This window comes from Daucus carota, chromosome 7 (genome assembly GCF_001625215.2).
Source record: "Daucus carota subsp. sativus chromosome 7, DH1 v3.0, whole genome shotgun sequence".
NCBI lineage: Eukaryota > Viridiplantae > Streptophyta > Magnoliopsida > Apiales > Apiaceae > Daucus > Daucus carota.
This window is the reverse complement of record NC_030387.2, coordinates 30,091,845-30,117,850: the sequence shown is the minus strand read 5'-3', so window position 1 is coordinate 30,117,850 and position 26,006 is coordinate 30,091,845. Positions and strand designations below refer to the sequence as shown.

General features: G+C 33.7%; 4 protein-coding genes and 1 long non-coding RNA gene across 6 annotated transcripts; 3 read left to right on the top strand and 2 right to left on the bottom strand.

The window, feature by feature from the left end:
* Nucleotides 1-201: 201 nt before the first annotated feature.
* LOC108196635 (ubiquitin-conjugating enzyme E2-17 kDa) lies at nucleotides 202-6,693 on the top strand. Its single transcript, XM_017364013.2, has 5 exons — nucleotides 202-355; nucleotides 476-567; nucleotides 2,808-2,935; nucleotides 5,956-6,060; nucleotides 6,373-6,693. Exons 2-5 carry the CDS (start codon nucleotides 498-500, stop codon nucleotides 6,514-6,516), a joined length of 447 nt encoding a protein of 148 aa, XP_017219502.1. The 5' UTR covers nucleotides 202-355; nucleotides 476-497; the 3' UTR covers nucleotides 6,517-6,693.
* Nucleotides 6,694-8,988: 2,295 nt separating this feature from the next.
* On the top strand, nucleotides 8,989-10,607 carry LOC108195229 (uncharacterized). The gene is made up of 2 exons (XR_001801465.2): nucleotides 8,989-9,301; nucleotides 10,359-10,607. It is a non-coding gene; the product is annotated as an uncharacterized LOC108195229 (long non-coding RNA).
* A 3,394-nt stretch (nucleotides 10,608-14,001) lies between these two features.
* On the top strand, nucleotides 14,002-15,115 carry LOC108195348 (ethylene-responsive transcription factor CRF4). Its single transcript, XM_017362311.2, has one exon. The coding sequence runs from the start codon at nucleotides 14,135-14,137 to the stop codon at nucleotides 14,996-14,998; it is 864 nt and encodes a 287-aa protein (XP_017217800.1). The 5' UTR covers nucleotides 14,002-14,134; the 3' UTR covers nucleotides 14,999-15,115.
* A 1,785-nt stretch (nucleotides 15,116-16,900) lies between these two features.
* On the bottom strand, nucleotides 16,901-19,530 carry LOC108194135 (protein CURVATURE THYLAKOID 1A, chloroplastic). Its single transcript, XM_017361040.2, has 5 exons — nucleotides 19,275-19,530; nucleotides 18,258-18,349; nucleotides 18,014-18,121; nucleotides 17,807-17,878; nucleotides 16,901-17,168 (listed from the first exon to the last, which is right to left on the bottom strand). Exons 1-5 carry the CDS (start codon nucleotides 19,420-19,422, stop codon nucleotides 17,103-17,105), a joined length of 486 nt encoding a protein of 161 aa, XP_017216529.1. The 5' UTR covers nucleotides 19,423-19,530; the 3' UTR covers nucleotides 16,901-17,102.
* Nucleotides 19,531-21,101: 1,571 nt separating this feature from the next.
* Nucleotides 21,102-24,946, bottom strand: LOC108196499 (BTB/POZ domain-containing protein At2g46260). Of its 2 annotated transcripts, none has more exons than XM_017363801.2 (6): nucleotides 24,503-24,946; nucleotides 24,005-24,127; nucleotides 23,375-23,490; nucleotides 23,188-23,251; nucleotides 22,524-22,803; nucleotides 21,102-22,151 (listed from the first exon to the last, which is right to left on the bottom strand). In XM_017363801.2, the coding sequence occupies exons 1-6, from the start codon at nucleotides 24,765-24,767 to the stop codon at nucleotides 21,338-21,340; spliced, it is 1,662 nt and encodes a 553-aa protein (XP_017219290.1). In that variant the 5' UTR covers nucleotides 24,768-24,946; the 3' UTR covers nucleotides 21,102-21,337. The 2 variants fall into 2 exon arrangements, with proteins under 2 accessions (XP_017219290.1, XP_017219289.1); XM_017363800.2 differs by having other exon boundaries at nucleotides 24,005-24,130; nucleotides 24,503-24,905.
* Nucleotides 24,947-26,006: the final 1,060 nt, after the last annotated feature.

The window sequence follows — 26,006 nt, the reverse complement described above, 5'->3', positions numbered from 1 at the left end:
CAAACTATTATTAATAGAAAAAACATTATTGAAAATACTTATAAGAGAAATTGTAGTACATAATAATATGATAATTGATATGAAATGTTTTAATTTGAGTCCTTAATGATGTGTATAAAAAAGGTACATCTCAATTAAAATCCACACCATGTCATTATACACCACTCGATACCGAAACATTTTTCAAATAAGAAATAAAACCCTTTCACTAGCGATAAGAATCAAACGATGATCAATAATAACAAAAAATAATAAAAAACAAACTAAACAAAGAATAAGCTATCAAGTACATAAAACCAAAAATAAAAAAAGAGGTTTGAGTTTGTTGAATTCCCAATCTCTCGTTCCTCATCAGGTTGCTTTCTCTATCTCCCTATCCCACTTCTCTTCGATCTCTCTTTATACATAAGCAATTTCTTTTCATAAAAATATATATATTTTTTCACAATTAATTAATCGTGTGATTTTGGAGCAGATCTCGTAGCTTTGTGTGCTCGATGGCTTCTAAACGGATTTTAAAGGAGCTCAAGGATCTTCAGAAGGATCCACCCGTCTCTTGTAGCGCTGGTACACACACAGATATCTATTTCTTTTGTTTAGCTGTTTTTGTGTTTTGCCTTGTTAATTTTCTCGATCTGGAACGTATATATGCGTAATTTTGCAATTATGTTGTTTGTTTAATTGGAAGGAATCAGAACAAGATGTAGGTTTGTGATGATTTGTTGTTATAGTTGCGGAAAGTTTGGATGATTTATTTGTGATTTTGGACTTTGGGAGCCTGTGTTTTGAGTAATTGTTAATTGATTTGTCAAAATGAAGATAGAAATGTTGAACTTGCAAAAACAATATATGTAAGATGCTGGATGCTTTGGTATTTGTGATCGATTGGAAGGGTTGTGATATAGTTATGCTAAGTTTTCGGTGGAGGCTTAGTTGCTGGTGTTTAAATATTGCATCACTTATAGACTTATAGTGTCAATGGGATCGGTGGTGGAGCCAGGATGTAGTGCTCCGGGGGGCGCTTAAAATTTTTCGACAAAATAAATTATAAGAAGTCTACACATAAATTTAACAGAACTATTACAGAGTTCCATGAGGAGTTTTCATGTTCCAGAAATGGTGCCTTATGGTTTGAAATACCTGATTTAATTTTTATAGGGATGATTTAGAATTTCAGATCAATGAATGATAAGGGAGAACTCAGTCTTCTCTGTCCTTTCGACTCTTTGAGAGGAAAACCAAAAGAAAGTACTGATAAAAGTTAAAAAAAAGACATCAAACATTCAGACTTAGCCACAGGTTTAGGGGCTCACGAGCGCTAGATTGGATATTTACATTACTAAATTTGTGTGACATTCATATAAATAATTTTTAAAAAAGACTCGGGGCACATGTACCAACAGGTTACCACGTACCTCCGCCACTGATTGAAATCTTGTACCTTCCTGGGCTGGTTTATTTAGTATTTCATTGAAATCTGTTTTGATAGTTGTGTATCAAAATAGCTTACACAGCTGTTAATCCATGTAGAGGCTTTTGGCTTTGTCGATGTTGCAAAGTCTATCTCTCGTCTCATTTAGTCATGTTTTACGGAACCCTAGTTCTTTTAATTTTGCCAAAATCTTTTCTTTAGTGATCTTGAAGAAGAAATCGGTATATTACTTTGAGTCAAATTTCAGCCTACCCAACTGTGATTTTCTTCCTTTTCTCTTCTCCTCGACCTCGACATCTATTTTCATTATTGATATCGTGTTATTCCGACTTGAAAAAGTAAATTTATGTGGTGTTGTAGTTCTTTGGTCTTTTGTTTCAAAGAAATCAATAGTGATAGAAAAACTAATTTTTTGATATCCTTTTTATATTTTCAGAACCATAGAATGAAAACTTTCCAGGTTTATAGGGGCATGTTGAATATCCTTAGTGGGGATGTTGAACATCGCACATGAAAGACAAACTCAAGATGAAAGACAATATCCTAGGTCTGCAGTCTAAGTCCAACCTGAAAACCCCCTATGGCCTATGAAATACAGTAGTTTCTTGAAAGAAAGTATAAAGTTAGCTGAGCTGAGAAAGGTGTGCAAAATTTGAAATTAGAGTTTTGGTATTCATATGATGGATGACAATTAGTGTAAAATGTAAATAAGTCACAGTAATGAGTGTTGAGAAGAATGATTAAAAGAGACGACAAATTTAATGTGGTTGGCCAGCCTACATCCAGCAATAACTTTACTAGTTAAAACTCATAAAAGAGATTACAATTTTCGTTTCTGAAACTTTTTTACAAATTCATCATGGTTCTGAAACTTTTTTATGAATTCATTGTGTACTCTCCCTCGCTAGGTATTTTCTTAAAAAATATCCCCCGTTATAACTGTTCTCAACTTTTTCCCTCCCTTTCATGACCCCAATGCCACACTACCAAGATCCCTGAAAGGCTGCAGTCTAACCTAATTACCCCTGAAGGAAAAAATTAGGGGCGGGACCTTCCATCTTGACACTTCCTCTACACTTCTAGCTTACTAAGCTTACTAAACTGTTGACTGAAGAGAGAAAAGAGAGAGATGAGTGAGATATGAAATTAGGGGTTGGGTATTTATAGGAAATGCTGGACGGCAATTAGTGTAAAACCAACTTCAAGTAATGAGTGGTCAGAAGATTAGTTGATGAAGTCATGTAGCCCGTTCGTGGCCCCGCATAAGAGCCACCCATCTAACGAGTTTAAACTTTAACCTTATGTTTAATTTTCAACCTTTTTTACTGTCAAGTTCCTTGTAAGAACAGTGATGATGTAACCTTTTTCTTAACAGGCCCAGTTGCCGAAGACATGTTTCACTGGCAAGCTACAATAATGGGGCCTCCTGATAGTCCATATGCTGGAGGAGTTTTCCTCGTCACTATCCATTTTCCACCAGACTATCCCTTTAAGCCACCAAAGGTATCTCATTAAATTATAATTATCTGTTTTCTAGTAGCATCTACTGCCTGCTTAGTTCCATCAATACCTTTCCATTTCTCTCCCAATTTTAAATTTGATGAAGATGATTAGATGAGTTTATATGTTGATTTTATTTGAATATCTGCTTTGAGCATTTGTTGAAATAGCTGGAAGATATATGTTTTCGTTTGTACATACTATTTTCATTGCAATAATACTTGTTGCTCAGGAATGGCATAATATCTTTGAATAAGAGTTATATCCTTACTTGTTGAAGTTGAAAATTTTAATTTATAACACACACACACGCCTATAATCCGTGCAATGCACGAAGGTATTTTGATAGTTAATAATTTTTTTATATGTGATTAAATAATTATCTCTTTTAATATGTTGGTGATAGGATTCGAACCTTTTAATATGTTGTTGACGGGATTCAAACCTTACAGTTTTAGTAGCATCTCAATGAAATATACTCCCTCTGTTTTGAAATATAAGTCGCTTGACTTTTTTGTACGCATTTGTAAGTCCTTTGACCACATGCTAAAAATGATTATTTTCGAAATTTTCTTTTTTTGAATAAAAATATATGATTGATATTATTATTCAGAAAAAGAAAATTTCAAAAACAATGATTTTAAACATGCGGTCAAAAGACTTAAAAATACGTGCAAAAAAGTCAAACGACCTATATTTTATCAATTTGATTTAAATGCTATGATGGTTATAATGCAGTGTACTGGACTACAAACCAATTACCAAGCTTTTGAATGTTTAGCTTTAATAATATAGTATATAGTGTGTGTGTGTGTGTGTATCGATAGATATTAGTCGTGGATATTATATAAAATTCGAACATTATTATGACTGAACTTGACTTGTCAAAAATCACGGAGAAATTTTAGTTTGATGAACTTTAGTCACATTATCACATTGTTATAATCCACTTGAATTCACTAAGTTAAGGCGTAGCTGAGATTAGTACTGTTTGGTATTGTTGTCGCAGACACCAACAACAGTTTTTTGCTGAAAAACAGGTGAAAAACTGTTTGGTAAATCTAAAAGCAGTTTTTCTTAACAACAATTTTTATCTCAAAAGCTGCTTTTTGGAAAAGCAAGTCCTCCCATGGTTTTGCAAGAAACTGCTTTTTAGCTATTGCGGGAAGCTGTCATAGATTTCAGTATCAAACCTCATCAAAAACAATTTTTTTTTATATTATAACTAAAAATATGCAAATACCAAAAACAATTACCAAAAAGTTATCTGATTTTTACAACACTTCTTGTTTTACCAATACTTTTTCTGACAACAACAACAGTTTTTAACAGCACTCGCAAATAGATCCTCAAGATTAATGCTTAGGTCCTGTGTTTCACATTGAATTTAATTGGTCAAGACAAGTTCGATTGTGTGAATGTCATAAAATAGTGATTCAAGTGTTGCACATTTATATTATGAGTTGTGCAAAATACACATTTACTCACTACGCATACATATGTAGTATGTACACATTTATGAGTTTAAGATAACAAACAATACTTACAATATTGTAAAATGCACACGTGTGTGTGTGTATACGCACACTGATGCATGGAAGTAGTTGATAACATGTGAGGTTGTACATGAACGTGTCTTTTGTATGCAATGTACACCAGTGAGTTTTTTCTTGTTATATGCCATGTTACCATGTACATTGTTTATATGTTCAAGATGTGACTCAATACTTATGTGAGTGTCAGATACTCAGATTCATAATTTTTGAAAACCGTGGACACTACTATTTTTGGACTTGGGAACGAGGACTCCGTGTAATATATAAATGAAGAAGTATATTAGATATAATTCCATAGCAAATAAGAACATCAACACTCTCTGATAATACATGATTTGCTTAAAGAATTTGCAAACAAGGTGTATTTTCCAATTATTTTGTCATTTTTCCTGCATATATATATGTGTGTGTCTGTGTTGTGTATATGTATCTTCTCAGCCTTTTCTTTTGGCATCTTAAGTTCAGGATATTTTGTCAAGTTTCCATATTTCAGTTAAAGGATCTAATCTATCACAATACCTTTTGTGTCCGAGTGCAATCTGATGGCCTAAATCAATCCATGCATGTCATATAAGATCATTTGTTATACTTTTAATTTATTTTAGTCACCATGAAAACCACGAGTCAATGATTTTTAATAATGATAACTATACTTGCATGGCAGTAGCAAAAAAGCTACTTAAACATATAACTTTCTGATGAGAGATGGTCCCTAGCAATTGATTGTTGGCAACATACTATCTGCTGTTTTTTCCGCAGAATGGAAAAAACCCTTAAGAGGACTAAACTCAGAGTAATACAAGACAAGTGATATGTGAATGACCCATGCGTGGATATATGTATTTTGCGCACAAGTTATTTTTTGAAGTATATAAAATGGTAATAGATAGATGTTGTTTGATAGTAGTACTGAATGATACGTGTCTGAGTGTCCATCTAATGTCCTAAACCACTCGGTCAGATTAATACAAGACAAGTGATTTATGAATGGAATATGTATATAGGCAATTGCTGAAACACAAACCACTAAAATAAATAGCTAAAATGCAAACCAAGAAAAACCACTCCTATATGACATCATCCACCCCTTATATGACATCACCCACCCCTTATATGACATCACCCACCCTCTATATAACATCACCCATCTTGGGCCCACCCCTGCCCTCACTCAATCCACCCCGACCCAACTAGAGCCTCACTAAGGCTCCGGACAGGGGTCGGACAAGCTCCAGAGTCTCGACAGACTAAGAGCCCAAACTTGGCCCCACCCCGGTCCCATAGGCCCCACCTCAACCCTACTAGGCCCCATCTAGGCCCACCTCGGGGTCCATCCTCGAGCCCCACAACCCTTCCCGTTCTCCTTAATTGCATTGGTTTGTATTTAGTTTTTATGCAAATAATCAAGTCGAGATGGGTTAATGAATAGAAATGACTCTGTTGTTAACCTGCAACTGGATTTCACAGGTTGCTTTCAGAACGAAGGTATTTCATCCGAATATTAATAGCAATGGCAGTATTTGCCTAGACATTTTGAAGGAGCAGTGGAGTCCCGCTCTAACTATATCAAAGGTGATTGTTTCTTCGCATCATTATGTTGCATGTCATCTAATGAGTCTTTTGATCATAGTTCCTTGTATAATGAAAATGTATCAAACACATGCTTGATATTTGTGCATTTTGTTTACTTGCTGTTTTGGTGAAGATTCACCCATGACTACTCACACCAAGGATACATGTTGCATTTACTGTAGAGGGTATCTGGGCACATCGAGCCATAAAAAATAAACTCTTGTATCACTTCGCATGTTTAACAATAAGAAGGTTAAGATGTTTTGATCACAGAAGCTTGAATTTGAATAATAAACTACTTGATCTCATCAGGTGTTACTTTCTATTTGTTCACTTTTGACGGACCCCAATCCCGATGACCCATTGGTGCCAGAAATTGCCCATATGTACAAGACTGACCGTTCCAAGTACGAGACCACTGCAAGGAGCTGGACTCAGAAGTATGCCATGGGCTAATGCGATGATGTACTAGCTCAAGTGATATCTTTGTGTAAAAATTGGTGTCCTGTCCACCTTCCCATTCAAGGGACAAAACTTCAACTAAGACTCGAATATTATCTCCAAAGTACAGAAATTATGATTTAGATTTTTTCTATGAAATTAAGTTGTGAGAGATCATTGTTTCTGTGATCATTATATGTTTATGAGTTTGTTATCTGCTTGGGTGCTTGAGTTTAAGATGTGCACACAATGATACCAATCTTTTAAGCTCACCAGTGCTTTGAGCATTTTGTTACTGTTTTCTTAAAATGATCATTTAGTGGTGCAAATTGTGAAGTTGACTAGAAAACTTGTGACTGCAATTTTCATAGGATTATCATTCTCTTTTTTTTCCTCATCACCCACCGAGGGAAAAGTCAATTGGAGCATGGTTGATTAGGCCTGAGCATAATTATCCAAAACCGGTCCAAACCGACTGATCCAAACCGTCCAAACCGAATATTTCGGCTTTTTAACGGTTTGGTTTGGTTTTGGTTTTGGTAATTAGAAAACCGAAAATTTTCGGTTTGGTTTCGGTTTCCAACTTCAAACCGACCGAAATATCCGAACCGAACCGTTAGCACATATATTAGAAAATTATTATTTTTATATATTTAGTTTAGGTATTTAAGTGCAGTGTTGATCAATATCATAAATATTCCTTATTTTCAAGATTATCCCTCCCTTTTTTCTCCATCTTTATTTTATCCCCACTTCATTAATAATCAACCTTTCTTTTTTTTCTCTTTTAAATAAAACATTTTGTTTAGTTTTTAAAATAAAATGAATTATTTGTTTTCATTACAACGTATAAGGATAGCACCTAAAATTATTTATATCGAATAATTATACAAGTTTCACCTTTATCCTTTTATAAGGTATTTTGTTAAGTGATAAAAAAAGAGCATCTAGAATTATTATAAATTAATAAAAGTGTACAATTTTTTTTAATATTTTGGTCAAAAACCGAACCAAACCGAACCAATCCATTAATAATCGGTTTGGTTTGGATTGGTTTTTATAATATTCAGTTTGGTTATGGTTTGTAAATTTTCGAAACCGAAAAATTCAGTTTGATTCGGTTTGGACCTAAACCGTCCAAACCGAACCGTGCTCACCCGTATGGTTGATATTGTTAATAGTGCATTAATAATTTGGACCAAAGTTTTTTTTTTTTTTTTTGCTAGTTGATTACACACGCACACGGGGAGTCGAACTCCCGACCTCTCGCAAGAGGGTACAAGAGTTCTACCACCACACCAACACCTTGTTGGCATTTGGAGCAAAGTTTGCTAATATACTAACGGGCACTGATCAAATAAGAGCAGGCCCGGCCCACTTATCACACTTGGGGCTGCACGTGGTTCGGTCGGCTGGGTTAAAGTTTATACGTACGACTCAATTAAGCTGGATTCGGTTAAAGTTTAACTCATTTAGAGCAAGTCCAACAGCTGCCTCAAATGATGTCCTAAGTCATAATTTGAGGCATTTGATTGAAAACATTGCTCCAACAGTGTCCTAGTGATGCCTTAAATCACTAGGACAACTTACTTCAGCCCTATTTTTAGGGCTCACCTACTTGAGTCTCATTTCACTTTTAATAATAAAATATTATCATTCTCTCTCTCCCCACTACTTTTCCCTCTAATTTTTCATTCAAAATATTAATATTTTAATAATAGGGCTTGTGGATAAGGCTTTTTGTTGGAGTGAATTTATAAAATTGATGTCCTAAACTACTAGGACATCATATTTTATTATTTAAATAGGGCATCCACTAAGACACTCTTGGACTTGCTCTTAGAGCAAGTTCAAGAGTGCCCTAAAATCATGTCCTAAATCAAAATTTAAGGCATTTGAAGTAAAATGGTGCTCCAACAATGTCCTAGTAGTGCCTCAAAACACTAGGACATCTAACAAATGCCTTATTTTTGAGGCACAATCATGCATGCCCTAAACCATTTCTATCAATAAAATATTAGCTTACTCACATTCCAACACACCTCTCTTCTCTTTCTTTTTCACTTCCCTCCAACAATAATTCAAATATACTATTATTTAAATAATAAGGCACAATAATAATTAGGGCTGAGCAAAAATCCGAATAAATCCGAATCCGAAACCGAAACCGCTAAAAACCGCTAAAAACCGATCCGTATAAAACCGAACCGAAACCGAAACCGAAAATTTAAAAACCGAACCCGAAACCGATTATTCGGTTCCGGTTATAACTAGGAACCGATCCGAAAAAAACCGAACCGATCCGATTTTTAAAATAATTATAATATTTATATAATATTTATAGTTTATATAGAAATTTAAATTTTAAAAATAAAAACTTATATGTATATTAGACTTAGTTTTACCTATTCGAATAATAGTTACTGGTTAGGAGTTGGGCAGTCAATTGGGTTGGGCCTGTGCTTAATTTTAATTAGGTTGGGCAGTCTGTTGAATTAGGTTATGCCGCTTGTGCCTCACTCGATCACGTAGTCCACTGAAGCCAAAGAAGAATACACACAAACTGACAAACACAGATGAAAGATAGCCGCCTGATAACATAACACAAAGCCACACATATATTGAATCTGATACTCTTCGACAGTCCGACTCGCGCATCGTGAAGCTCGAATTAAAAGTTCACCATGGATGAAAGTATTTTGCAGCAAGAAGCGCCTCAAAATCCATCGACAGATGAAGTGGTACGTTGATTTGAGAGGAGAACCAGAGGAGTTTTTGCAGCTTGAGAAATTGGAAAATGGTGAGCACATTCTGAATTTTTTGCTTTCTTTCTATTTCTAAACTGCTGCATTTCTGAATCTGCTGCATTTCTGAATATTATGCTTGAGAAATTGGAAAATGGTGAGCACATTCTGAATTTTTTGCTTTCTTTCTATTTCTAAACTGCTGCATTTCTGAATCTGCTGCATTTCTGAATATTATGTTTCATTTGACAGTTCCTGTTAGTTGCTGTTAAATACTTTGTGTATACTGGAGATAAATTGTGTATACTCATCATTTGTGTATACTGGAGATAAATTGTGGCTGTATGGCTTGGCAGATTTTTGGCATGTTACAGCCGCTCTGTTCCATTACCAGTACCTTTTCACTTTTTTACATCTGGATAGACTTGTGGGCTTCATGTTCTGAAGAATTGTTTACTAAGTTCACTCTATTCTGGGCTTATAGCCTAGCACCGCAGATAAGTTATTTTATTTATTTATTAGAATATGTCTGAGTGAAATAGATGTGCGTCTCCCAGTGAGGCTCAGGTGGGACTCTGGTTCTGAATCTATTTAAACAAATGCTCAGTACCTGATGGTTGTAATTTCTTTGTCATGCTTTATGGTTGTAATTTCTGTTGTCATGCTGGTAGTTAGCTTGCCTAGTATTTGTAAAGCATCTGGTAGCTCAAAATTTGTAATTTTGTTCTTTGCTTCTTTGATAAATACACTAAATACAGAACACTTAATTTATTTCCACTCATTTGAACAGAAAAGCTGTCATAAGATCATTGGAAACATTGTTCTTGCAAATGCTCAGTACCTGATTTATATGTACTGTTATCACTTATTAGATGCAATTGTCATCTTTCATATCTTGACTATTACTCATGCACTTTAATATACACCTGAGATTGTCTATGCAGAACAGAACTCAGAAATCAGGTCCTGGGAATTTGGTGATTTAATAATCTGTGTAGCTACCAAAAATTTTATTATCTGTTTTAATACTCTTTTTTGTTTATCTCTATTTTCTTATGATTGTTAATTTATCTCTGTTTTAATATTGTGTTTTGTTTATATCAATTTTTTCAGATGAGCTAACTGGGGTTGGAGCTTCCATTCAGCACCTAGACATTGACGAAGATTAGCATGTAACTTGCTTTTGAGAATGTAATAGGCGATCCAGGAGGAATGAAACTGATATGCTTTTGAGGCATGAAACTGATATGCTTTTGAGACATGAAACTGATCAACTGAATGTGTATTAATATTTATGTAAACTTTGGATGGATCATGGATGGATGCATAATTCTTACTTAAGTTTTAATTATTTATGTATAATTATTCTTTCTTTTTTTAAGCGGTTTTATAACCGAAACCGAACCGATAGAAACCGAATCCGAGGATTTGGAACCGAAACCGAATCCGAGGATGAGGTTGCGGTTGAGGTTTTCGATTTCTAAAACCGAGGGCATGCGGTTGCGGTTGCGGTTTTATCCAAAAACCGCACCGAACCCGCATCCGCTCTACACTAATAATAATGCATATTGTTGGAGTTGTTATATTAAAATAATGTCCTAAATCACTAGGACATCATTTTTTATTATATATATAGGGCACTTCCTAAGATATTGTTGGACTTGCTCTTAGTAGTTCAACTTAATTAAATTTAATTGGATCGAATTAAAGTTTTAATTACGATAATTCAACTTAATTAGGTCGGTTCATAAAATGTATAAGAGATCATTCAATTCAATTTTACTGTTAAATAATAAAAACTCAATTTAATTGGTTCAGTTCATAAAAATTCTAACTCATTAACTTATACTGATAGATTGTATAATTCAATTCTATTGCTGAATAATAAATATATGACTGTGTTTTATATCAAAGAATATGAATATTTATGTGTTAAGTGATATGAAAAAAAACAATTATTTACGATTATTTATTTAGTTGAGATTGTATTTGACAGTTTGGGGATTTATCGCGACTGAATTCCGACGAGTGATTTCTTTTAATAAAATTATTTGCTTGTCAAAAAAATATGCAGGGGGAATCTTAAAGTTCATTTTTGCATGGCGAGTGCGGATCTGTTAAATCTCCAACTGAACTAGAGTTCAAGAGGTCATTTGTAAACCTCTTAACGGGACTGAATGGAACGATTAATCTGTTAAGCTTGTTTGTGTCAGTTTCGTAACGATTAATCTGTTAAGTTTGTTTGTGTCAGTTTTATAAGCGCTGAACGAAAGAAAATGTGCTGGACGAAAACCATAATTTTGCTGGACGAAGTGGATTTGAAAACACAACATGCCTCGTCCAGACTCATCAACAACCTGACCTCATCAACAATCAATTAAAAATTATGTTAAATTAAATCTTTGTTTAATAATCATATAATTTCTTATGTTATAAATAATTATCATTTTGCCTTTCTAAATATATTTTGATGTGTGTATATATATATAACTATTTTTGTTGTATCTGAAAATACGTGTAAAATTAAAAATAATTATTATATTTGTATAGAGGAATAACATGCTAGATATTATTATATATAATCATGTTAATTGAATTAATCAGCCATGTATCATTATAATAAAGATTTAAAATAAATAAACGCTTTCATTTGGAAACAAAAAAATTTGTTTATCAAATGATATCATTCATCGAGCATTCAGATTATCAATCATGCAGAAAATTAACTGTTCAGAATTTACCGTTTAGAGTTAACAAATGATCTCTGAATGATTATAGAGTTGAGTTGAACGGGTTGTCACTGTTACATAATTTACATAATAAATACTAACAACTAAATAAATTTATCCTTGCCCTCCAAGTTAAAGAATAGTCGCAATAACTTGTGTAGTGAACACAGATTTGGTTATTCTAAGTATCCCCCGAGTATCCCTGATGGTGCTTAAATTAAGTTTCTTCATATAGATATATAAAGTGAGTAACATATAAAGCTGTTTGCGAATATGGCGGCACATGAATTCGCTTATGTAGCACATATGTTTTTTTTTATCGTATTTTTGACTGGAGTTCTATTCCGATTAAAATAAAGAAGTGTATTATGCATGATTTAATGGAATAAACTATCCACATTTCGTAAAAAAAAAAAGTGAGTAACATATAAAGTGAATAATGTGTTAGATGGATTAACATTAAGAGAAATATTTTATTAAAGAATTATTTATAAAAATATTTGAGGGCCCAAATTTATTTAAAAGGAATCCAAATGTCATGTGTCATGATTTATTTTATTAAATATGATAATAAATTTCATGCATATATAATAATCAGATTAATTAAAATATTTCAAACCGACACATAGCCAATTTTACGTTCATCTTGGAAGAATTTTGGATACATAATTTGAATCTTTTCATATTACGCAATATGAAATAATTTTGGATAAGTCAATTAAAATACTTTGATATTACTTAATATTTAATTTATAAAATGAGTTGTAGTGGGAAAAAATGAAGGATATATCAATTTTTAGATTACAAAATTTTATTATTTTTGTTAAATTATAAAATATAAATAAAATAAAAAACATTTCAAAAAAAATAAAAAAATGATATCGATATATATTTTTTAATTTTTTTTCTTAGCTATTGAGAAGAGCCGTCTTCTCAGCAGCAGCCAACTCATACGTAAAAAATACAAAAACTGATCCTGTTTTAATTTGTAATTTGTTTTAAAATATATGAATGTAGCACAGAGTTTTGAAGTTGGGGCTGTGTGGTGGTAGGTTTTTCATCCAAATTGGTCTGGTGCTATAATGTTTATCCATAATTTTATATAAATAAATAAATATTCATTAATCAATAAGTCTTCCTTTTTGGAATAATTCAGTGGTCTTTGTAGTTTAATTTGTTTAATGGAATATCATATAATTATATATGTATTGGTAATATAAATTTAATGTGTTTTTTTTATTATAGTGAACATTAAGGAAGAATCATTTGGCTTTCAAATCAGTTCAAAATATATTATGTAATGTAAATATTTTTAATATTTCAGAAATTTTGTGTTAGCTTAAAATTTTATATATGTGATCTAACAAATCTATGAATAAATATTATTTTCACTGTAAATTGAAGAAAATTAAGTGATCTGATCTATTCAATCAATTGCCCAAACATCTGGTTTCTACACCCTGATAAAAAAATTATTACTTTTTGAAACCAGACCTTGCAGTACAAATTTATGATACATGGTGGAGAAGATAAGAGAGGAGAAGAAAATATTATAGCCTACTGACAACAATAAGATTCCGAGAAGTAGTCCCCAAGTAATTCCATATTAAATATATTTACATTAGTATATAAACTCGAATATAGGGGCCGTTTGACTGAATTTAAAATAAGTGCTTCTTGTTTAAAGTAAATAATCAGGTTAAGACTTATGTGTTTGGGAAATAAGTAGAAATCGTGAAACAAAAGCGAACATTTCTAATTTTTTATAAGTGTTTTTTGACACAAATAAGTGTTTTTAAATTACAAATCCCGAAACCGGGCTTAAAAGCCCAGCCAAACACCCCCATAAACTTCAAAAAAATAAATTAAAAGTACCATTTTGTACTGTATGTACCAATATGAAATGAATCCAAATAAAGTGTATTCTCCAAGTAAATGAACAGATATTATTTGTCCTATAAATTAGTTCTAATCTTTTAACTTCTCTCCTTACTTCACTCCTTGAATCTCTATCTATTTTGGTTAAATTTTTTCAAACTTTGATTTTAATTGATTTACTGTTATATATTCAACCTACTTTATTTTTTACAGTTACTCTTCACCATCTCTTTAAAACAGTAATTAAATCTCATTCATTTTTCTTTTAAGATTCCACCGGAAATGAACCACTCAAACGATTTGTCGCCGGTGACTTATAAAGTCCACCGGAGTTTCACCTCAAAACAGCTTTCTTCACCGCCGGCAAAGTGGGGCCCAAAGGATTTTTCACGGGTGGTCCGGATTTCCTTCACCGACTCTGATGCCACTGACTCTTCGAGTGATGATGATGTACCAAATGAACATATAACTCGCCGGAAAATCAAGAAAAAGTATATAAGCGAGATAAAGATCGCAGCTTTCTCGGAGAAACCGCCGGAAAATTCAAATGGGGTTGTTAAGAAGAAGAAATTAGAGAGGCCCACCAAGCCAAATGTGAAGAAACTGGTCCCACCGAATCGTCCCAAATATCGAGGTGTCCGGTTGCGGCCATGGGGCAAATGGGCGGCAGAGATACGCGACAGTTCTCGTGGCGGTAGAATATGGTTAGGGACATTTGGCACAGCAGAGGAAGCTGCAGTTGTATATGACAAAGCTGCAATTGAAATTAGGGGTGCAAATGCTCTAACAAATTTTTTGAAGCTGCCGGAAAATATTCCGGCGCCAGAAGTGTTGCCGGAGGTGGAGTGTAAGTTGGAGCCTGAGGTGGAATCTCCCACTTCAGTTTTTAGGTTCAGGGGTAAGGGTGAAGTGGATAATGGTGACTGGAAACCGGCTGAAGAGGTCGAGTTAAAAGATGGATTATGGGGATTGGATGAATTCGAGTCATGTTATTTGAGTGCATCCTCGCCGTTGGTTTATGGAGAGATGATGAGTGTGGTTGAAGACATGAGGTGTTTGGATGATGAGGAGAGTCTTTCATATGATTTTGTCAAGGATTTCAAGTCTTGTGCATGGGATGTTGAAGATTTCTTTGGTGATCTCTAGTCATTTTCATGAAATAAGACTAATGCCTAACTATTATAGTAAGTATATTATTAGTATATGGTTGAGATATTAGAGATGAGGAGGTTTTTTAGTATATGATCAAATATGTATATATTAGTTGGTAATCTATCCATATATGAAAATAATTATTGGCTTAAAAGTTGTTTTGTTGGTGTAACTTTAGCATGTGATATATGCAAGTGTATGAATTATGATCAAATAAATGATGCTTGTTATGGAACAATAGTATGGGCACATGATCAATTGTGGTTGGGCTATATATGGTTGTTAATAAAACGTGTGCCTAGTGTGAGCTTAAAAAACAGTTCATTTCATTTGAAGTTTTGTTGTCTGTTCTGCTATGATTGTGAACAACCTAAAATTGTAAGTTGATGTGTTTTTATTTATGGGATTGGCCTTAGAGAGTTGCAGTGATGATTTGACCAAACATATATGCAAAAGAAAAAGGAGGATATGAATGAATCATTTAAATTCTTGGAATTCCTTTTCATGTCAATAGTTGTGTGTGCCCCCACCTCAAGTCCTCAAAGTACCCAATACATGCATCATGTTTGGAATAGACACTTGTAGACTCATTTGTTTTACACATATCTTGAAATATATCTTTGATGTTTGTGTCTTGCGATCCCAGCATATGTTCTCAGACGGATCTTCACAAACGATTGTTATAGCATATTATGTCGTGTGATGGTGTAATAGAAGATTTTCTGGAGGGACTGTACACTCATTTTCACACCGTGCTTATTAATCGCGGTATGATATGTTGTAACAATCATTTGTCAAAACCACGAGCGAGATCCGTGCTTGTTTAAAGGATTTTGAAACTTTTTGGTTGTACCTTTCATATTCTGTCCACAGTAATATCATATAATGCATGGTATTGAGTTTGTCAGCATGCTACATACTTGCAGTAGTTAAAATGATCAACCAATTTACTACTGAGAGATTGCATGAAGCAGGAAACATGTTTTGTTGGTAATTTGTAGTGGTCTGAAAAGAAGCCAGTATATATCAGAGGTAGAGGACCATTACAGTTCTTTTGTTTGTGTGTGTTACTACTTGCAATTTCCAGGCAGCCTTTACAGGTAAGCCTTTGTCTGGTTTCCAAATACAAGGTCTGTTGATCAAAGTTGATTTCTTATTGCTTAAGTTTTGTTCATCAGAATAAGTACTTCAGATGGGGTCAGATTGGTAAAATTATTTTTACTGTGCACTTCAGTCAAAATAATGGACCAGCTGGGGCCTTGGAGTGAACAAAGCTGTTAAAATCCTTTTGTATGAGATGACAAGATGAGCCATCATCTCCCTGTTTTGAGTTTGTGACTTCATCTTTTTTCTCTTTGGTAATAGACTGTGGTAGATTCAAGTCAGGGAAATTTAAATCAGTTAATAATGGTAACAATCCTTGTACATAAAATAAGAACAGTCATTAACACAATATATTGATATGTACTGTCTAAATGTCATGCTGATGTTCAACAACTGGGAAGCTCTCTTTACATACATCATACATGCTATCTTACAAAGTTACTCCCTCCTCTTTGATATACAGGTCGCTTGACTTTTTGGCACATATTTTCAAGTCTTTTGATTGCATCGTTAAAGTCATTATATTAAAGTTTTTTTTTAAATTATGATATTAATCATATATTTTAAAAATAATGTATTTTAACTATGCGGTCAAAGGATTTAGAAGTGTGTATCAAAAAACAAACGACCAAATTTTCAAAACGGAGAGAGTATAATTCTACCGCTGTTCGTGGCATGCTTAAAATGCTGCAGGAGCAGGACACCAGTTCTATACGATTTTGCAAGCTTTCTTTGACACATTTACTGATAGATTTCGTCAAGCAGAGTTTTGGACCAATTACTGAAGCAAACTCTAATAAACTACTATACCAGATTACCACTTTCATTTCTGGAAATAAGATGTGAAAACTTGCAAGTTCTAGAATCAAGAATTGGAAAAATATATGTGAAAGCTATACAAAAGTAGAAGAGCAAATGCCTCTTATACAGCAATTCATAGATTTGATTATTATGATGATATGCACCTTAAGTTAACTATGGCACATCTTGAAAATTATTCAGATCCTGCAATCTTCTTCTTCAATGTTTCGATGTCTGCTGATAGCTCCTTTCTACTTGACTGAGAAAAAACAAAAAAATTAGTAAGATTGTATCACGTCTCAAAACTATGTCAGCTAAGAACATAATCATTCATGTAAACACACAGCAAACTGAAAAGGTTGCATAATGATCATAATATTTCAGAAACTTGATAAAATAAATGCTAAAGGTGGAACAGAAGCTTATCCTAAGATATAACTTTAAAACAGTTTCTGTAAAATCATCAAATCGCTGAATGGCATAATATGATTAAAACCTCGTTAAAGTCAGTACTTTTCAGGTGATACTGGCTTCTATAATCAGTCCGGTAGGAGCTGTCACTTAAGAACACATAAACTCATAAAGGTTATACACAAACATTGAGTTGCAGAACTGATCCAGCATTCTCTGATAAGGTGCCAAATGAATGTCCATATAGCTAAATCATGCAACATGATACATAATAGCTATAAGCCAATAGATTCACAATGATAAAGTGATATGAACATCTCCAATTCCAGATAGTACAAGTAATTAGCTAGAAAAGATAAGAACCAGCAATATAATAGATTGCCATCCAACTCGAGTTGGATCATGGAAAAACACATTTGTAAACAGAGGTAACACATGTATAATGTTCGAGGCGTAAAGTCTTATAATTTTCTTATAAAATTTTACCTTGAATAGAAGGTATCGGTAGACAAACCATCCACTGTACCCAAGACCTACCAACTCCATGATCTTCGGAAGCTAAAATTCAGAATAAATTTAAGAAAGAAAAGATTATCATTACAGAAATATATAATGCCACAACAAGATGCTTCATCTGATTAGTAAACTTTATCTGGCTAAATCAACAAGGATCAGTCATATTAGAACAGTTACCAAGGGGACTGAGTTGATGGCACCAACAAGTATCGACGATATCCAAACTCCTAACAAGGCTCCCCCTCCATAGAGAAGTACAGTAGATTTGTTTTCAACTGCATCCCACTGTTATTTGCAAGGGATATATAGGAAAACATGCACAACTTTGTTAGCATGTTACTTGAAATGAAATATAGAAAAGCTCTGAAGAAACACACATGTAATATTTCACCGCAGGATTTCTTAACATCGTCTGCTTTACCTTTTCCTTAAGATCAGTGAAAACTTCCCCACTATCAATAGACTCATCTGTCGATGAGGCCTTGGTCTGAAACCGAGAAGGAATCCTGGACACTTTAATTCGAAAGGAGGGAAAACCATAAGTTTAAGTACGTGCATTACTCAAGTCTAGCCTCAGCATGAACCAAATTTGCACAATGTTACTGACAGAGTAGAGTGCATCTACAACTTAATCAGAGGAACACACAGTTTCATATGTGCTATCATCTCCGAATTACATGGTCCATGTATGCCTTTGAATCATTAGCAATCATAACACCAATAAGTTTGAGCTTGATTTGAAGATCTGTGACTGCACTACTAAGACAGACTTATATCTCGCATTTGCAATTTTTTTCACGGTTCAAAATGTCCCGTACAGAAATAACTGCATAATTTATATAGTCGAAAGACTGTTATGCTCATGCTGTTTCGATTTATTAAAAATATTCTATATACATTAATCAAGAGAATTAATTTCCGAATTGAAATTTGGGATAAAGTATTCTCCTAGTGAAGAATAAAATTATCCTATGAAAATTTTCACATAGCCATGTTTGTTTAAAAGGATTATAATGCCCGGATAATTATATTATTTTCTTTAAATTTAGGAGATTATAATTTCACATATTTTATTACAATCACTTTTTTGATAAATTCTGGTGGGATTATAATACCTTCTCTCCCGAAATATTATAATCTCATAGAAATGTATTAAAACAATGATTGAGATATGAACTTACGGGATTATAACCCCGTACTATTGAGATAAATAATGTAATAATTCGGATTATACAAAGTACGTGATGTTATGAAATTTCAAACATGATCATAGTTATGAAATTAAAAAAGATAGCAATTTAGGAAAATAGCCCTCAGTAATAAAGTAGCATTAGATTTTACAAAGTCCTAATGCAAGTAGGCAGTAGCACTTCAAAAGAACACAAAAAAACAATGAAATGGTTAATCATTACATAAACAAAAACTGAAAATTAAGTACCTGAAATTCGTTTAAAGGAAGTTGAAAAGGCAGGTGAAAGGGAGAATCTGGGTGGAAGGCAGGGTAATGAGGAGGTTGCAGGCAGGCGAGGTTTCATCACGGCGGTGGCCGCCATGCAACTGGAAGTTGCCACCGTGAATGCCGTCATGATTCTTATCTTTCTGTTGAGTGTCTCTGGTTTTTGTTACTTATATTGTGGGCTGGACTGCACTGAATTCTGTTCTAGTTTCTTATGTTTCACAGACTGACACGTGAAAGAGTGGAGGTTTCTCATTGGTTGCTTCCCTATCTTTAAATCTCGCGGTTAGGAATCTTCGTTTCTCCCTCCCAAATTCTCTCATCATACAAACAAGATATGAGAATTGAGATCCTCAAGAATATTTGTCGTTAGATGTCAAAATATATAAGAAATATTATTTTGAAAATTTTATAAAATATTGTTATTTTCAAAAATATGATTGGAGCTGTTTATGAGATTGTAATTTTGCACGTTATTTTTGAAAAAAATTAAATTGTAACTGGGATATTTTCAAAAAAAAATATATTATTTATATATATAAATTCTTATTATAATTTGATAGTTCAAATGCTTGTGAAAATATTTCTCACTTCTAATTTGGATTCTATCTGAGTTGACAATCAGATTTTCTTGAATATAATTTAGTCCTGATATTAATCTAAGATGCGAACAAATTTATTAATCTAAAAATCTATTAAGTGAATTCCTATAATAAATGCAACGAACATTTCCGTAATATTTCTGCCAGTTTTTCCAAACTCAAATTTTAGTTTACTCCGATACCTTGTAAGATTTAGAAAACAATTAGAAAATTAAAATAGAATGAAAAAATTGTTTCATAAAAAAGACGAAACTAGAACGTGACAAACTAAACGGAGAATAAAAGGAACTTATATAGCCGGTTACGAGTATGTTGAGACCTAAGTGAGTGATTCATGTGGTTATTATGAGGTTAATCACATGTAATTTAAACAAGTTCAATGAAAGTCATACTTTTGTTTTATATATACCAGTTATTTCCCTCTGATTTTTTACTTAAATATTATTTTATTAGTAGATCATTATTATTGAACATTTATAATTTTTCGCATCAAAAATTTTGTTATAATATATTGAATTTTGATTAAACATCATTAATTGATTATACTTTCAGTTAAAAATCTAATTTTCACAATATTCTTTTTACATTGTAAATGTGTAGGGAAGTAATAAACATTTTTAATTACTTGTATGTAAATGTTTTCCTAATATAAATATGTGCTAATGATACAAATTTTTTTAATTAATTTTTAAATCACATTTCTAAAATTTCTTGTGCCTTTAGATGTATAAATAAATAAATTATTTCTTGTATCAGATTTCATGTTTGTCTTGAGTTGAACACGTTAAAATTAAAAAAAGTCAAAGATCATAATTCATGTTGTCATGAAATAGAACATTAAAAAGGCATAAAATTTTCACTTCAAATATTTGTAAATAGAGCACTAACTGATTGTCGGGACAGTTACAAGGCTAGGCTCAGGACTTCAGGTAGATGATTCAGATCCGATTTCCGAGTTTTCAGTTGTAACTTTGAAACGTTCATAAATCAAGCTTACGATTCAAAGTAATACAATTAGTGTGTTCAAGTTTACTATTACATAACAAAATTATGGCCATTGGTCGAGTTTTCGATAAAACGTTTGTTCCTAATGGAGTCAAGAATGTCACGAGAACTGATTTGCCTCTTTAATAAAATTCTATTGTTCGTAAAAAAAAGAGAGTAAATTATAAATGGTACCACATACGTTATTGATCTGCAAACACGGTATCCAATTTGCTCCCAATGGGAGTTGGCAATTGATAACTCTGGTAACAATTTACATGTACCGCTAGCCTAGTCCAAGCCAACTGTTAGCAAGTAGAGAAATTGCAACACTTCACAAACTGGTAATAAGTAGGTGCTATGACTCGAAAATATTGTTTTGTGCAGAGGGAGAATACAGATGGTAAGGAGGTCATACACAAACAGATGAGAAATACTACAAGGTAATAATGCACAGCGTCACTGTCGGATGGTGAGCTCAGCTCTAAGATGGAGTACACCATTGATGAAGTATTGACTGTCTTCAGAAATGAACTCAGTCCATGGAATACCAAAAAGGTTGCGGTAGCCCACTGCCTTGCCCCCTGTAAAAGTGTAGTTACCCTTGTATTTGCTGGAGTACTCCTCAGCTGCCTTCGACCTTGCTGCAAATTCATACTCTACTGGAAATGAGACAGATCCTTTCTCTTGCATTCCCAGAAACAGCCCAAAGCAGTGAAAAGAGCTCTGCTGATCAAGATTGCAATGTGCAGATAGGAAAAAACCTTGTCCACCCAAGTGGAAGACTTGTGAGTAAACCCTCCCTGACGGAAACAAACTTAGACACTCCTCACGCTTAAGATCCAAGAAGACCACACACTGCTGCCGTGGAAGTTCAAACTCAATCACCTTAATAGGTCGATACTTATAGGCTCGTTCCACATATTTTCGATTTGTATTGAGGGAGTCCTCTGCAGCTAAAATTCTTTGACGATGTGGTGCCTCAGCTTTGAAAAAGAGGGCTTCCAGCACGACCTTAGAGGCAAGTTCATGATCAAAATCAGTGCAGGTCAAAACCTTTTTAAGCTTCCGGCAGCTCATGTAAGGAAAACGGATGAAACGACTAAGTCGGGACCCCAAGATTTCCTGTCGCTCCTCAAGTTCTGGATAGTGAGTCCTGGACCATTTGAGTATCAAATCGTATACTAAATCCTCAGATGCAACCTGCAGATCATCACATGAAAAAATTGCTTCAATGCCAGCTAGAGGCAGGCGCATGACTTCATCTGTAAACCTGATCAACAACAGGACAATTTATTAATACTTTACAAAATGTTATAAACAGCAAACATGCAACTGAATTTCAAATGCAACTTCTTATTTGTATAATTGAAAACTCAACCTATAGCTAAAGGGAACACTGCTGATGCAGAACAAAAAACATATCTGCTAGGATCCACCAAATCTATATATACTACAAAGGCATCATATATGTATATACATATATACAAGTTCTGGTAACAGTTGGGATGGCAAATAAATGAAGAAAAATTATCGCAAACAGTTTTAAAGGACATATAACATTCCCCAACCACACATTAGAAGAGGTAAGAAAAATAAAACTTCATTATAATCAAATTTTATTTAGTCACCATACTGCACTTACTTGGATATATCTCTGTAGCGAACAGCCAGAAACTGCTTTGCAGCGTCTGTTAATGGCTGAACAGCTTCAGCCATTAGGACGCTAGAAGGAAGCTCTAGATATAACAATGCAGACTCCGGAGTCATCGGCAAGTTCCGTAACAAACGGCTGCAATACCTCATGCATGAAGCAACCTCAAATTTGTCAGCAGCCATCAGGACATCCAGTAAAGCAGGAGCAGTGGTAACTTTTAAGGTGTTGCTATACATAAAATTTAGGAGGTCCATAAGAGCAGCTTCTTCTGTTCAAATGAACAAAGCAAAAAGTATTAATGTCAGTTGTTTTGTAAGCAAAATCTCTAGAACTTACCTAAAAGTTCAACAGGTACAATGTCGAATACGGTCATGTAGCACACATCTAGTTTTACATATATGAGATCAGATTGTTCTATTGCAAAGAATGTTTACTTAAACAGATCACTGTATTTTGGAGTGATCGATGATGCAACAATGACCTGGAAAAGGTACAACCATGACATCAAACATAATAATCTAGTTTCAATTTGGACGCACTCAATTCGAAGGATTGAAGGAGGCAGTCACAACCCTTCTTATACAGGAATCTATTTCAGCTAATGCTATATGTTAAAAATATAACACAAAATATTAAGAACTTCCAAACCTACCATATGCATTTATTCGTAGAATTACATTTCGCTGCTCTGACTCCCTCATCCCATTAGAGAACAGCTACACAATGAACACAGAAAAGATTATAAATTACAATCCAACAAAGGTAGGTGCTGACAAAGAGTCAATATCAACTTAAAAATTACAAAGCAAGTAATGAAAAAACACTTTAGTAAGACTTACTTTGTAGAAAAATGGACTTTTTGCTGCTAGAATCGGAGAGCTTATATGCAAAGTTATAGTTCTTAATACTTCAGTACAGTCCATGTTCCAGTGATTGCAATTTGCAGCCTCATCTCCTACAAATAAAATAATGTACATAAGCTATATAAGATATACAATATGAAAATAATAAACGATGATATAGTAAGAAAATAAGTAACCTTTCGTATTGGGACTTGTGAAAAACATAGTGAAAGATATAACTAAACTAAATTCAGAGAATATATATATATAAGGAACAATCTTAACGTGTTCCACGAAGCACGGGTGTCATAAGTTACCCTACTCACAGCATATCAGAGGCAGAGGTGGAGTACACCACGAGGCGTGTCCCCATATGAAAGTTTTGATGTTTGTTTTTTTATCCAGATAGTGCAAATAATAATCCTCAATCCTAATATAATTATCATCATAAGTTTACATACAAAATCAATTTGTAATAATGGACTTCTTGTACCTTTTCTTCATAATGCACAGTAAAAATCCCCCCCCCCCCCCCCCCCCTTCTTTATAGAAATCATATTGGGATAGCTAATTCACCTACAGACAGTATATAGGCTCTCCAAAATTCACATAAAACATTTCCCAAACCTGGTTTTGCTTCTTCAACCATCGCAACTCCATCTTCATCTTCATTTTCACAGCCAAAACCATCCTCCGTATCTGGCTGGTTACAATCAACTACTTGCTCGTCCTCAATAACGTCAACGTCAACTGCTAAAAACAACAATACACTCCATCAAATGTCCTACACATAGTATCAGTATAACATATAATAAAAGCACAGCATAAAAAGCATTCTCCAATTCCATAGATACACATTTAATCAACAAACAGACCTTAAAGTACAAACCTATCAAACATCCACACAATTATATTCCAAAGTTAAAAAACTAAATTCTATAACATTAACGAGCACACAGAACATTCTAATTAACGAAATCGACAAATACCGTAGCCGATTCAGATTACAGCTCTGTTTAATATTTTACTTCCAATTTTGTATCAATTTCACAGTAACAAACTTAACACAAACGTAATAAACCAAAACAACAAAAATATAAACACCTATAAACGATATAAACTGACCAATCTCTTTCTTAACAACATCTTCTCGCCTCCGCTTCCGATGCCTAGCCCAATCGGAGATGCTCTGGGACACGTCATCTCCGGCGAAACACTCCGTCGAGTTATCGTCGGCGAGAATCTCGATCCGGAGCGTCCGGTCGGAGAAGTTACTGTCGTTGAAGGCGAATCCGAAATCGGCGTCACGAGAAACGACGTCGTTGGAGGAGTCGGATTCCATGGTGGAAATTAGAGGAGGATCAAAAAGGTCCGACCCCAAATTCTTCATCTCTAGGATTTCCTAATTCGAAACCCTAGAAACGAGATATATAGATTTTATATATGTGTGAATTTGGGGGATTTGTTTAGGCGTCTGGGGAGTTGTGCAATAAGGAGAGTTTAGAAAAGGGAAAAAGGGTAATGAGAAAAATAAACACACTTTCTATTTTTAGCGATTACCTCCGTTCTATCCTTTTGTTAACATTTTTTTGGATATTTATAGTTTGTATAATTTTATAATTTTTCTAAAAGATTAAAATAATTAAGTTATGTTAAGAGAAAAAAATAAAGTAATATATAAAATCATTCTTGTAGAAGTCTTGGATTATGTAATGTGAATAATTCGGTGAGACGGGAGTTTAGATAATAAATTTTCAATAATTATGATATAGATTTTATTTTAAGATAAATAAAGGTGACAAATTATTTAGCAAAAAAAAAGGTGACTAATTGAATGGTCACTTGTGGTACACGTGGAATTAATTCTGTCTGTTAACATAGGAAATGAATAGTAATATATGTCATTGTCCAAGCAATAAAATATTTATACCAAAACAACTAATATAGGTAAAGAATAAATTTTCATGTAATACGACACTGCCACAGGGAAAGTGTGCGATCAATCCATGCTAATACCAACAAGATGAGTAATAAAGAATCCAACTAGATGGTGAAATGTAGTACTCCTTATTACTCCCTCCGTCCCTCCCATTTCTTATCAAATGGGTTGGGCACTGAGGTTAAGAAATATGTATAAAGTAGTGGAAAAGAGAAAGAAAAATGGGTGAAGTGGTGGACCCATTGATTTTTAATGTATAAAAATAAGATAGTGGAGTAAAAGTAGTGTGAAAAGGAAAGAAAAATGGAGAAGTGGTGGGATCTATTGACTATTTTTGGTAAGTTTTGAAATATAAAGAATTGGATGGGACAGCCCAGAAAAGAAAGTGTAAAGAAATAAAAAGGACGGAGGGAGTACATTATAATTTTGAATTTTAGTAGACTTGAGACAAGGTGGTTTTTTTCTCTAACAGAGTATAGTAGCTCTTATTCGGACTTCAGCTGGCTCCTCTTTCTGTTCAGATACGGCCTAATGGTTCTTTTGTTTGGTTGGTCCATTGTAACTTGCTTGTGATCCTTCACTCTAATTTCGGCTATTCAAACAAATTTGTATTCTCAGTATTTGCAATTTAGTTTCTAGATGGGACTTGGCATATAATTCTGAATCCGATATTTAGTGTTTATTTTACTC